Source organism: Plasmodium gallinaceum (assembly GCF_900005855.1).
Source record: "Plasmodium gallinaceum strain 8A genome assembly, contig: PGAL8A_v1_65, whole genome shotgun sequence".
Lineage (NCBI taxonomy): Eukaryota > Apicomplexa > Aconoidasida > Haemosporida > Plasmodiidae > Plasmodium > Plasmodium gallinaceum.
This window is the reverse complement of record NW_021628225.1, coordinates 759803-775291: the sequence shown is the minus strand read 5'-3', so window position 1 is coordinate 775291 and position 15489 is coordinate 759803. Positions and strand designations below refer to the sequence as shown.

Genomic DNA, 15489 nt, shown 5'->3' with positions numbered 1-15489 from the left:
TTTTTTTTTTTTTTTTTTTTTTTTTGAGTATATCATAAAAAAGCTTATATTTTTATATTTCATTTTCCTATATATGTTGTGAATATAAATATGTTTTAACTAAAAATGTTTCCTTAAATATTAAAATTTTTATCAAAAAAAAAAAAAAAAAAAAAATACTAGAATAATTTAAATTACAAAATGTAAAAAAATGAAAAAATAAAATATATTTACTTTTTTCTGTTACTTATTATGTACTACTTAATATTAAAACAAAAATAAACTTTTTTTATTAAACTTTGTTTTAATTTATCATTATGAAGAACATAATATTTACATATATATGATTTTAATTAAAATTCTTCTATAAATAAAAAATATATATTATTCTTAAATTTTTTTATGTTATACATAAAATTTTTTTAAATGTCTTTTTGATTATTTTTTATATTATCATAATCTTTTCTACGATTATTTTTTTTTTATTAATATCTCTGAAGTTTTAAATATATACATATATATAATATGTCTTATTATTTAAAACCTTAAAAAAAATTATTGTTTTATATAAATCTGAAAGAAAATAATAATGATATTTTATGTAAATCTATTAAAAATTATTTAGCTCATGGAGAAAAAAACATTTCCTAAAGATATTAAAAAAAAAAAAAAAAAAATTTAAATTTATCATTTAAAAATATATGTAAGGACATTTTTTTTATATTATATTTAAAAGATATATTTTTAAATAAGTTTAATTTTCATACGTTATTGATAATAATAAATTTGTGATTACGGAACTTTTTTTCATTATATAGTATTATGATTTATCGTCTTAAATTATTATTACACATATATAATAAGATAAACAATTACAATAATGCAAATGTTAGTAATAAATATAAAATATTAAAAAGTATATATTCTTTATGTAATTTCGTATTCAAAAGCAGTATATGGTTTTTTAAATAAACCGCGTTTCAAAAATAAATGAAAGTAAAATTTGTGAGATGATATGAACGTAAAAAGAAAATAATCATTTTTCATAGAAATGGAATATAATGTTAAAAAATTTACAAATTATAAAAATTCTCTAAACAATGAAACTATTTCAAAGAGAAACTTAAGTATAACTGAAAAGAAAAATGAAAAAAATAAAAGTATATTATCGCACGAAAATGTGTATTATTCTAAATATAAAAATGTATTTAATTCTGGTAATAATAAATTTTCATATAATTTAAATAATTGTAAGGATAAAAATAATTTAAAAGACACAAAGGGTAAAGATTATATAGAAAATTCAGAAAACATAAACAATTCGTATAAGAAAAATGATTCAGATAATTTAAGAAATAAAAATTATATAAGTATATTAAAAAATATTGATAGTAAAAATAAGAATATCACATATAAAAGAAAATCAATTTTTGAGGAAAAAAAGCAAAATGAACAAAATATCAACATAAAAAAAAAATATATAGAAAATGATAAGAAAGTTAATGAACTTAATAAAGTGGAAAATGTAAATTTAGAAAAAAATAAAAACATAGAATGTTTTAATTCAATTAATGAATTTAATGAATTAAAATCAGTCGCAACACATTCAGAAAAAATAGAAACTCTAAAACTAAAGAGTACTATTAAAAATAATAATGAAAAATTTTTACGTATTAGAAAAGTATGGGCTAATTTAAAAAATAATAATAATGAATCAAAATTTAAATTTATAGAAAAACCTATCTTTGATAAAAAAGATAAAAAAATACCTATAAATGAAAGCATAAATATAAATAACAAAAATAGTACATTAATTGGAATTGATAAAACGAAAAATGAAACAACACATAATGAAAATAAGAAAATAATTCCCAAAATATCTCTTATTAAAAATAATAAAAAAAATCAAATATATAATGAGATAAAACAAAATCATATGTCTAGTAAAATTCTAAAAAATAAAATTGATGAAACTATTGGTTCAGAAACTGATAACATAAAAAAGAATGTTATAAATTTGAAATTGAAAGAAATTAATAAGCCTTCATTATTAAGTATTAATAAAAAGGAAAAAAGTATAAACAAATTTACTAGATTTTCACCTAAATATCTCTTAAATAATTCTAAGTCTTCTTTTAAAAAAAAAACAACTAATTCAATGTCTAACGAAAAATTTCATGAAGATCTTAAAAAGATTTTAATTAACACAATTATAAATCCTCAAAAAGAAAAAAATATGTCAGATCAACTTTTTCCAAAAAATACATATGAATTTTCTAAAAGAGGAAATATTTCTTTAAATAAAAGTAATTTAATTAATAAAGAAAATCCTGAAAGTGCTATTAAAAATGTTTTCTCTAAAAATTCAATAAACATAAAAGAAAAAATACCATTAATAAAAAATCAAAATAATTTTGATACAAAGCAAAAGATAATTAGAAGATTTTCTACAGTACATGATAGCCAACGTTTTATTTTTAATAAAAATAATTTTACGAGAAGATTTAGCATTTCGAATGATGAAGAAAAATATGTAACAAATAATAAAAGTAACTTAATTCATGATAAGCTTAAATTGAATTCTGGTGATAATAAGTTAAAATATGAAAAAAGTATCCAATTAAAAAAGATTCAAATAAATAGTAGCCTGAATTGTCCAAGTAGTGTAAATGATAAAGATAATTATGAATCTAATATATTATATAAACATATTAATAATATAGGAGAAAGCAAAAATATTTTAAGAGGGAGAGAATCTGCTTATGTTAAGAATTTTCCATTATTAAATAAAAGAAATATTACACTAGAAAGTACTAAAAAAGAAAACAAAGTGAATAAATCAAAAAATTTGGAAAATAAAAATGAATTATTATCAAACATACCGAAAAAATTAAATACGTTAAATTTACCAATAAGAAAAATGAATGTTTCAAATATAAATAAAGAATGCTCTTTTCTTAATAGAAATTTTAAAACAAATATATATAAAAATTACATTCATTTAAAAGAAAATATTAATATTAAATCAAAAAGTAAATTGAAAGAAAATTCAAAAAAAAATTCTTCATCTGTTAATAAAATTGTAATAAAAAATAATTCAAGCATATCTAATAATTCCTTAATTAAGGAAAAAAATAACTTATTAAAAAATAAAATATATATGCAATATAATAATAAGGAAAATTTAAAGTTAGGTGATAATATTAAATTGAATAGAAATAACATTAATGAAAATTATTTAAGAAATAATGATCAAATAACGGAAAAAGAAAGTAAAAAATATAATGAAAACAAAGATTATTCTCAACCAAAAACTAATTTACATGAAGATAAACTTTATAAAACTTGTTTTTATGAAGATATATTAACTAATAAAGAAGAGATTCAAGATGATTCTATGATATTATTAAAAAATAATTTGAGTGAGGGAAATGATAAAATTAAGAGCATACCTAATTTAAACAATGAATATGAAAAACTGTCTAATTTGAATTCTAATAATTACAATTCAAATGAGAAATATGTATCAGAGGATATTTTACTGCATACAAAAACAAAATATATATCCTCTATAAAAATAAAAAAATCTAATAACCATAATGAACAAAAAATAATTGGAAATAAACTTATATTTTATAATAATAAGAATAATTGTGAAGATAACTATAATAATGAAAAATATTTTTCTCTAAAAGGAGAAGAAAAATCTATAAAACATTTAAAATTTGACGAATTAGAAAGCAATTGTAAAGAATACAACAATGATAATAATTTAAAAAAAAAAGTAAATCTTCAATTTAGCAAGGAAAATATTTCATCAAGTAAAAAAATTACAAATATACTTGATGATAAAAGAATAAATGAAAATTCACAATATGATGAAAACATAGAGAATACATTTATAGATAACACAGAGAAAAAAAATAAGCAAATGAATACTAGTAAAAATTTCTATAAATTAAATATAGATAACGAAATCTTACATGATGATAAATTAAAAAACAAAATAAATGAAAATTATTCAATTTCTAAGAAAAATAATGAAACATGTGAATACATTAACAATGTTATAACTGAATATAAGACTGATCAAATTATTCATAAAAAAGAAATAGAAAATATTGAAAATGATAATTTAGAAATATTATGCCATGAAAGCAATAATGATGAAAATAAACATAATGTGACTTCATTTATTCATAATGATAAACAAAGAGATGAACATAAATCAATTAAAGAAAATAAAGAAGAGATAAAGAATGATATGGGTATAAAAAGATGTATAACGAAAAATATAAATAGAGACAAAATAAAATTACAAACTAATTCAAATAAAGTTTTTGATATTACAAAAGAAATAGAGGAACAAGAAACTTTAATAAATCTTACAAATAAAAAAAATAAACATGAAACAGACAATATATCACTCTTGAATAATGTAAATTTAAGTGTTTTAATGCTTTCAGATAGTCATATAGAATACTCTGATGTCATATATGGTAAAAAGGAAAAATCAAATATATACAATGAAAATGGAAATATAAAAGAAAATAAAAATGATTTAAATAAAAAAAAAAAACTAGAAAAATTAAATTATGAAGATGTTTTAACTTCAAAAAAGGATCATATAATAAATTATGAAAAGTGGGAATATTTAAAAGAAAAAAAAAATAAGGATTTTATTAAATTTAATAAAAATAACAGTGACATGGAAAATGCTGAGAAGGATATGGAAATAAAAAAAAGTAAAAGTTTGATTATAAAAAATGACTGCAAAAAAATGAATAAATATAAATATGATTATTCTGATAAAAAGGATGAAGGAAAAAAAAAAATTAATTATATATCAAATAACAATAAAATAGGAACCAACCAACATATAGAAAAGAAGAAAAAAGAAAATATTATTTTAGAAAATGAAAATCACATAAAGAGTGAAAGATATTTAAATTTAAATAATATATCTAAAAGATCTCTTTCAAATAAATTCCTGAATGAAGAAAAGAAAAAAAATGCAAAATATAATTTCTATTTAAAATTTAAAAATAATTATAACCTTAGTGTTAATAAGATAAAAACAAAAAATTTAAAGAAAAGAAGAATAAATAAAATATATGACAATATATTTCATTTAAATGATGAAGAAAAAAATATAGATAATGAATCTCAAGCCAATATAAATTTTCATAGAAAATATGACAAAAAAAAAAAAAATGTTAAAAAAAGAAAAATTGAAAAATTTTCAAATGTTAATTTAAATCATTTAAAAAAGAAAGAAAAAGAAAAATTAAATAATCCTTCTGAAGGATATAGTATTGAAGAAAACAATGAAATGGAATACACTAAAAACTACAAAACAACTGATGAAGAAAAAAAAAATATCTTAAAAAATAGTCATATATTAGATAATGAAACGTATTATTGCAATAAAAAGAAAATTAATGATTTAGTTAAAATTGAAGAACATAATTATGAAGAGAAAAAAGTAAAAATATCAGAAGAATGTGAACAATTAGAAGAAAATTTAGAGAAAAATAAAAATATATTTTTTTATGAGCATGAGTGGATGAACATAATTTTCCAAATTATAAATAATGATAAATTTTATTTAGCAGAAAAATTGATGATTTTAATTTTTGAAAAAGAAGAATCGTTATACAAGTCATTCATAGAAAAAAAAAGGTCAAAAGAGAAAAATAAAAATGATTATAATGAAAATCAAACAGATGAAAATAATATCAATAAAAATGTGAATAAAATAAATAGGGAATTGTCTGATTTTATGAAGCAAATTGTGAACAGTTGTCCAGAAGAATGGCCACTATTAGATATAGCTATTCTAATTATAGTTTCACAAATAGTTTGCTTTATTTTTATTTATAATAAATGGAATTTTTTTTGTGAAAGTTGCAGAATATTTGAAAAACATTGTATTGCTATTTTATTAAATTCATCAATAATTAATTTTAAAAAAAATGATAACACAATGCTTATGTTTGAACATTTTTTTTTTTATAAAATTATTATACCTAAGAATTATAAACCATCTAATAATACTTTAAAATATCATACAAATTATTTAAAAAATGATTATCTAATTAAAGAAAAAACTATTTTAGATGTAATTTTTTTGGCATTAGCTTGTTATATTACTATTAGCCATAATTTAAATGAATATATAGAAAAAAATAATATCATATGTTATTTAAATGTATTTCATAAAAATTTTGATAAAAAGGAGAGATTAAAAGATGAAGAAAATAGAAAAACAAGTAAAAGAAAAAAATGCAAATTGTTAATGAATAAATGGGGTTCTACCAATAGTAAAAAAATAAAATACAGATTTTCAGAAAATTTACACAAAAATAAATTAAAAATATATAATGATAACAAGAAAAAAAGAAGAAAAACTTATTTTGAACAAAATTTGAGAAAAAGGATGAGTATACTAAGAACAACAAAATGTATAAACAAAAAAGAGAATAATAAAAAAAAAAATATTCACTTAAAAAAAATATGTACATATAAGGAAGAGAATATTATTAATGATAATTCTAAAGCAACAGAAAATTATTTAGAAAATGAATCAATCATTAACAATGATAAAGAAGATAAAACAGATAAAATAGAAAATTCTCAAATAAGTAACAATATAAATAATTTTGTTTTATTTAAAAATAATAAAATTGATACAATTGTAAAATATCAGACAAAAACAAATTTTGAAAAATTGTTGTGCTTAATAATAATAGAAATTTTTAATTTAATTTACGACAGTAGAGAATATTCAGTTGAGAATGTTTTAATTATAAGAAAATTCTTTCGTGTATTTCTAAATTTTGCTCAAAAAAAATTTATATCTATATCTATTCATTTACATTTTTTAAAAAGAAATGAAATAAAAAAAAATTACAAAGAAGAAAAGAATCATGAAAATAATAAAATAAAACAAACAGAAAATGATACAAAAAACATAAATGAAAATTATAATGAAAAAAATTATAAAAAGGTAAATAGTAAAAATATAATTGATAATGATAATAAATCGAATAATCTTATACCACTGCCTAATCATATATATGATAATTATAATAATATATGGACATGGGTGGAAAGAATATTTTCTGAGAATTTTTATGAAATAAATAATATGTTATATAATTTGTGTTCAACTAAAAAAAATAATGTAGAAAATAATGAAATAAACATTAATTATGAAAAAATAGAATTAATTAGCCAAAATATTAAAAGATATTCTTCTTTACAAAAACACAATTGTTCTATTTTAAAAAATTATTGGATAATTTTCGGCTTAAAAGAAAGAATTAGCAGTATATGTTTATCATCAAATTCTTTACTTTCTTATCATCATTTTCCAAAAAATTTTTTACATAAAGAGAGTATTACAAAAAAAAACATTTTTTTTAAATTAGAAAAAAAAGATTTCATATATGATACACTTACTTTATATTTTTTATCATGGATAGAATGTATTTGTAAAGTATTTCTTTCAATTAACGAAATCCCATCTTTCCTACACCTACAAAATAAGAAATATTTCATGAATGATATAATTAATAAAAATGAAAATAAATTATCATTATTTAATATATCGTTAAAAAATAGTAGCTCTAACGAATATATAGTCAAATGTAAAGAGAATGATAATAATGATTGTTATGAACAAAATGAAAAAGAAAATAGTAGTTTTTTATTAAAACAAATTAAAACGAAGTTAAAAATATATGATATACAGTGGCATGAAAAGTATGAAAAAAAATATTTGGATTTATTAATATGTATGAAAATAATGAAAAAAAAATTTAAACAAAAAAAAATGTTCAAGAAAATTATGAAATATAATATATCATCTATTTGGTTAAATAAAAGCCAAATTTATTTACAATATATTCAAATAACAATTAACTGTAAATTTTTTTTAGGGTGTTCTTATCATGAGATATATTTGTTTATAAAAAAAAATTATGAACTTCTTATTAACATGATAGATCATAATGTAGATGAAAAAAGAAATTATGATGAATGTACAAATGAAAAAGGGAAAAAAATTTATAATGAAGATGAAAATAAATATGCTTATGAAAATGAAAATATAATTAGTGAAAATATTTTGTTAATGGGTTGGGAAATTGCGAATTTTTACTTTTGTATACTTTATTTTAAACTAGAACTAAAAAGTATTTTAATAGAAATATTAAAATGGATAAAATTTTTTGAAAAAAATGGAAAAAATTTCTATGATTTTTTTAAATTTCGTTGTGTAACATATATTTTACATATATTTATTTTTTCAAATAAATATAAATGTGCTCAAAAAATAATTAAACGTATATCTCATGATTATTTTAAATGTAACTTTTTAAAAATGGGATCTAAAAATTTATTAAGAAATAATAATAATGATAATTCTACCACTGCTGGTAATAATAATTCTACCACTGCTGGTAATAATAATTCTACCACTACTGCTAATAATAATTCTACCACTGCTGATAATAATAATATTAACAATAATAGTAATAAAAAATATCCTAGAAGTAATTTTCCAACATCTGAAAAAAAAGAATTATATTCTCATATTTTGAATAAATGTTATTTATATGATAAATGGATAAATTTCAAAATGAAAAAATATAATAATATTATTATATATTTATTAAAAAAGAAAAACATTGTTAAATTAATTCAATTTAATAATAAAAATTTAAATATTCTTATAAAAAAGAAAAAAGAGAAAAAATTAATAAGAAAAGTTAGTTTTAAAATGGCAAAATTACAAAATATATTACTATCACTTTACCATCTATGTATCAAATTATATAAAAGTTATTATTATCATTCGTCTATTTTGCATTATGATACTTCACAACAAATTTTAGCTGCATCTAAATATTTAAACATTGTTATAAAAAAAAAAGAAATAATAATGAATTATTTTCCTTTATATTTTAATAATAAGAAAAATATAAAAAAAAAAAATATTATAAATGTTTCCAATTCTTTTACAGATTCTCAAAGTTTATTAAGTGTAGATAGTATTTTTAATGAAAGTGCAAATTTATTAAAAATTCCTTCTTTAAATAATGAAGAAAATAATAATTATTTATATGAAAATAATAAAGAGTATTTAAAATCAAATATAGAAAATAATATGAATAATATAAATAATAATGAAAATAATGAAAATAATAATGAAAATAATGAAAATAATGATTTATTTTATCTTCATGCTCTTATCCTTAGTATACAGATACAATATACATTATCTATTTCAATTATTATATGTTCTGATTTATTTAATTTTCCTAGAAAATTGAAAAAATTAAAAAAAATTAATAAAAAAAATAAAAATGTTCAAAAGGATAATTACAAAATTTTAAAATTTATTTCTTCTTTATTTAATTATAAAATTCTCTGTAAACATTATAGAATTATAAACGGGAATAATTCTAACAAGGATGAGAAAAAAAAAAAAAAAAAAAAAAAAAAAATTAGTAACACTAATAATTTATATAATGATATTAATAATAATAATTTAGATATTACTTATTCAAAAAGAGAAAATGTGGATAACAATTTTTTATTTAGCGAAATAAGTAATAGTACAAGTAAAATTTGTAATAATGATTTTATGTTACCAAAAGAAAATATTGACCAAAAGGTAATGAAAGAAACAAATATTTCTTTAAGTGATTTTAATAATATATTAGATGAAGAAAATAATAGATGTTATAATTCAGATATTATTATATCATCAAAAAATAACTATCAAGAATTGAATGATAAATTATCTACTTTAAGTGATTCTATTTCACTTAGCTATAAAAATTATAAGAATTATATTTTAAAGAAAAAAAAGAAATATAACCACTCTAATAAATTAAAAATAAAAGATGATATGAACATAAAAAATAATCTTCACATTTTAATAAAAATTTCAACTTGGCTAAGTAAGAACTCTGCATCTCAACTAATATGGATAGCACAGGTTTTAATCATAAAATTTAATATATGAAATATACAATAATTCACTTTTATTCATTTTTTAAAATTTTTATTTTTTAGAAATTATTTAAAATGTATCTACCTGAATTACTATGCATTATTTTAGCGCTTCAAGCAAATATGTTTAAGAATAAAAATATTTTGACAGTAAAAAAAAAAAAAAAAATTAAAAAAATAATTAGGAAAATGCTTTATTATTTTACACACAAGTGGATCATTATTATTTCTATTATAAAAATTATATATTATATATTATATATTAATTTAAATCTGTTATCTTTTCTGTATTTTTTATTTATTATATATTTAATACAATTTTTTTTTTTTTTTTTTTTTTTTTTTTTCTTTTTCTTTTTTTTGTATTTATTTTAAATTTTAATTCATATAAATAAATATATATCCTTCTAAAAATTTTCCTTATTTCTTTTTTTTTTTNAATTTTTTTTTTTTTTTTTTTTTTTTTTTTTTAGAATATAAAACGAATTGACAGAATTTTGAAATTATGCTCAGAAAATCCACAGTTAGTTTATTTTGCTACAGAATCATTAAAAGGTTACAAAAATAAAAAAAATATAAAGAAATATAAAAATTATTTTGAGATAAATAAGAAATATAAAGAAATATTTTTGAAAAAAAAAAAAGACATAATTAATTCAGAAGACATTTTATATAAAGTCTGTAGTTATTTTTTTAATTAAAAATAAAATTATTTAATTTACAAATTTAAAAAAAAAGTAAATATGTAAAAAAAAAAAAAAAAAAAAAAAAAAAAAATNTTTTTTTTTTTTTTTTTTTTTTTGTTTTTTTTTTTTTTTTCTTTTTCTTTTTTTTGTATTTATTTTAAATTTTAATTCATATAAATAAATATATATCCTTCTAAAAATTTTCCTTAAGCCTTTTTTTTTTTTTTAAAGGAAATAATAATGTTAAAATTTATTAAAATTATTAATATTATATACCTAATGATAATATAAAAAAAATTTTTTATTTTCCTACAGAAGTGCAAATATAAAATAAGACAAAAAAAAAAAAAAAAAAAATTATAACCATAATTAATAATTCATATCTTTAAAAATAATATGATTTCATGAATAATAATATAAAAATTAATGTATCATTAATTAGGTGTAATAATTTTAAGTTCTTTGAAAATTTTTCTATTTAAATTTTTAATTTCTTTAAAATTTTTCCTTAATTTATTTTCTTAATATCGTTTTTATTAAGCATAATATTTAACAAATGGATTTTATCTGAAATTATATTATTATCTATTTTATTTAGGTCGTTTTCAGCTATATATGCCAATAATTTTTGTGAAAGAAAATTATATAAACTATTATTTAAAAAATTAATACTATAATGCATTATTTTAAATAAATTTAATTCCTTTTCTTTATCACTTTCTTCATAAAATAAAGGAATTATTTTTGAAACATATTTATTGTATTTTTTTTTATTATCTTCATTATATATTTTATTATTTAAATCGTCATCACAAGAGGTTACTATACATTCATTATTGATGTTATCTAAATCATCATATATATAACTTTTTTTAGCTACATTAGAACTATTATTATTTAATAAATTTTTTCCTATATCCAATATATTACTAGTTTCATTATCTATATTATTATTTTTTTTATTTGTTTCTATATATAGTTTTAATATGTAGCTAAAATAATATTCCAGTAATGGTAAGGAATTTGAAAAGCATTCAGAATTATAATTTTTTAAAATAAAATATAAAAAAAATTCACAATATGTAAAACCTTTTTTTAAGAAAATATTATAAAATATAATTTGAAAAATATAATTATTATAATCATTATTTTTTAAATTATCAAGAATTTCTTTGTTTACTTTGAACAATTTATTTTTTAAAAAATAGGAATCTAAATCAAGGTAAAATTTATTCATTTCTTCTTTTGATATATATATTTGAATTTCGTTACCACACTTTTCTTCATTTTTACTCTTATTGTTTTTATTTTTATTTTTACACATTTCTTCATCTTCTTTATTATTTTTTATATTTTCTTCTATTTCATCATTTAAAAATATTTTTTTAATATCAAATATAAATTTCTGTTTTTTTTCTATTTTTTTTATTATTTTTTCACAATATTCTTCAGACAATTTTTCATGTTTAACTATGTCAAAATTTAAGGAATTAAATATTTTTTGAAATTCCATTTTTTTTTTTTTTTTTTTTTCATAAGTATCTAAAAAATTTACTTTTGTGTGTCTTTTGCTACCATAACTTTCTTTTCTTTTAATAAATTTTGGAACTTTTATTTTTTGAATAAAGCTTAGATTTTCATTATATAAAAAGTCTTCACATAAAAACATACCATTTTTTATTAATTTATTATATTTAGGTAGTAATTTATTTATAATAAAATTATTATCTTCATATAAAAAATCCTTAAAATTTTTATTATAATTACTTGATTCTTCATTTTTTCCATTTTCTTTAATATTATTTTTTCCTTCAATTTGATTAATACTGCTTTCTTCTTCTGACATATTAACATTTTCATTGCAGTTTTTTATAATATCATCATTATTATATAATACATTATTTTCATTAGATTTGTTATCACTTTGATATATTTCTAAAGCATTTTCATTTTTTGATTGAAAATTTTCTTCATTTTTTAACTCCTTTAATTTAAAAATACATAATGCATTTTGATTTGTTAATTCATATAATTCAATTATATCATTATTTAATGGTGGTAGTAAACTTATTTCCTTTATTTCATTTTCATTTACATTTTTAATATCATTAAATGAATAATCTGAATTATCCTCTAGCTTAAATTGATCTAAATATTCTACAACAACTTTGAGATTTTCTTGTAACAAAAAAAAAACAATTGGGTTTTTTAAAAAAGGAACATTCCCTAGTTTACTTTTACGATATATTTTATCTACATATTTAGAATAAATAAATAAGGATAAAAAAAAAGTACTAGATTCTCTTGTATTAATTTTATAACCTTCTTTTATACATAAAATTTTTAAATCGTTTAGGTTGTTTTTTTCATCAAAATTTTCATTATGTGTATAAGTGATAACTTCGCATGATTCTGATGAAAAAGAAACTAAAACTTTCCATTCAGTTATATAAACAGTTTTAATAAAATTTTTTTTATCAAAATTCTCAAAAAAAAAGTCATTTACAGAATAGTTAACTCTTTTTATTTCATTATCATCTATATTGATATCATAAGTAATACTTGTTAAATCATTCGTTTCCTTATATAAAACTACTATAAACAATTTTTTTTTTTTTTTATCTGATTCTAATATTTTTGCACATATTATATTACAATATTCATATACGATATCTATTTCTTTACTAATAATACTTAAATCATAAGAATTTGTATTACTTTCGTTTTTTAATATAAATGTTTCTTCATTTGAATAAGAAAATAAAAATTCTCCATTTTTTTCATCAATATTATTAATAGGATTTGTAAAATCAGAGGATTCATGTATTATTTTATCTTTTAATATATATATTTTTTCATCTTCACTCAATACTAAAAAAACAAAATTATCTACAAAAAAAATATAAATATACATATATATGTATATATATAAAGAATGTAATAATAAAAAAAAAAAAAATTCAGTTATTCTAATTATGTCAATGTTTTCTTTTATTATATAGATTTATTTCTAATTATCAAATTTTTTTTTTTATATTTTTTTTTTACTTATTTAATACCTATATGTTTTATCTGTTTAATTTTTAGGTAAGTATTGCAATACAAGTTAACTTCATCATTATTATAATCAAATATATAAATATTAAATTGATCTGTGTATATAAATGATAAATCATCCTTTTTATTATTTTCTATTAAAAGAACATTTTCTTCAAAAGGTAATGACTTAATATTTATGTTGCTATTATCATTATCAATTTTATATAAAAAATCAGATAATGAAAATATATTTAAATTTTTATTAAAAATATAAAAACCTTTTTGCTTCAAATTACTAATCATAAAATTATTATTAGAAATATTACTTTCTAAATATCCTGTTTCTTTTTTTCTTTTTTTCTCTTCTTCTAGTATAGAAAAAAAAGATCCATGTTGAAATTTAAAGTATTCTGATTCTTCAATAAACTCTATTTCATTAATTTCAACCATTTTTCTTTTTTTCTCTTTTATTTAAAAGATATCTTCTTTTTCATCTCGTTCAATTAAAAAATATATACATAAATAAATATACATATATATATATATATATATATATATATAATCAAATTGGTATATTAAAAAAAAATAAATATTTACGACTCAAGGATATTTTTATATTTTTTTTTATAAACACAAAAATGAATTGCACAATTTTAGAAGAAAAAATATTTATAAATTTAGTTTCTTATAAATTCAAAATTTATATATATTTAATGTTTTTATTTTACATTAATACATTCATATCTCTTTCAAAAAAAAAAAAAAAAAAAAAAAAATTAAAATAAAATGATTAATTAAAAAATTAAAAACAAAAAGAAACTAAAATAAAATCATATTATTAAAAAAATTATTTTTTTTTAACTTAAAAAAAAAAATTAATATTGAAATGAAAATATATTATATAAAGATTTTAATTTAAAAATTTAATAAAAATATATAACAAAAATGGTTTAAGAAGTAATTATAATAATTTAGAAAAAATATAATTCATATTTTAAAATAAAGAAAAAAAGTGAAAATAGGAACATTAAAAATAAGAAAGAAAAATTAAAACTAATCAACAGTATATATATATATATATATATGTTTGGTTAAAATTTTCTATTTTTTTAAATGATATATATAATTAACGTTTTTTGAAGGAATAAGGAAGAAATTATTATTAATGTCATAGTATTTCAAATAATAATATAATAAATAACAAGCAGATAAACTATCTTTTCTGTTTTTACAATTTTTGTTATAAAATTTTGAAAATAATGTATTATTTTCATCTTTTACTTTTGTTACCATATTTTTTAAAAGAAAATTTAAAATATTTTTTTCTCCTATGTTAATTTTTTCATCAGAACAAAAATTAAAATTTTCAATATAATAATCTTCTTTTTTATAAATATTATCATTTTTTAATGTAATAACTTCATTATTTACATCAAAAAAAACTTGATTATCGTCTTTTTTTTTTTTTTCTATTTTATTCATAAAATAGCAAATATGCCTTCCCATATCACTAGCTAATTTGTTCATATAGCTCCTATAAAATTAAAAAATTAACGTATATATATAAAAAATCTGCATTAAATTATATTTTTTTAATTTTTATCTCCAATATGTTTAATGATTTTTTGTTAGAGTTTTTATTTTATGTATATTTTATTTATTTATAATTTATCTGTATTTTTGATTTACTTATTATCTTTTTTTTTTTTTTTTTTTTTTTTTTTTCATATTGATAACCCGTTACATCCAACGATAACAAGAA

At 16.6% G+C, this 15489-nt stretch overlaps 3 protein-coding genes across 3 annotated transcripts in view; 1 reads left to right on the top strand and 2 right to left on the bottom strand.

Moving 5' to 3' along the window:
- Positions 1 to 1030: 1030 nt before the first annotated feature.
- Positions 1031 to 10703, top strand: PGAL8A_00147700 (conserved Plasmodium protein, unknown function; the record flags this gene model as incomplete). The annotated part of the gene is made up of 3 exons (XM_028675020.1): positions 1031 to 9988; positions 10066 to 10152; positions 10476 to 10703. 3 exons carry the CDS (start codon positions 1031 to 1033, stop codon positions 10701 to 10703), a joined length of 9273 nt encoding a protein of 3090 aa, XP_028526593.1.
- A 493-nt stretch (positions 10704 to 11196) lies between these two features.
- PGAL8A_00147600 (conserved Plasmodium protein, unknown function) lies at positions 11197 to 14177 on the bottom strand (the record flags this gene model as incomplete). The annotated part of the gene is made up of 2 exons (XM_028675019.1): positions 11197 to 13577; positions 13748 to 14177. The coding sequence occupies 2 exons, from the start codon at positions 14175 to 14177 to the stop codon at positions 11197 to 11199; spliced, it is 2811 nt and encodes a 936-aa protein (XP_028526592.1).
- Positions 14178 to 14828: 651 nt separating this feature from the next.
- Positions 14829 to 15489, bottom strand: part of PGAL8A_00147500 (conserved Plasmodium protein, unknown function) — a gene marked incomplete at both ends in the record, with an annotated part of 1370 nt that continues 709 nt past the window's right edge. Inside the window, one exon of the mRNA XM_028675018.1 lies at positions 14829 to 15261. Coding sequence (XP_028526591.1) covers positions 14829 to 15261 — 433 coding nt within the window. The remainder of the gene's footprint in view (positions 15262 to 15489) is intronic.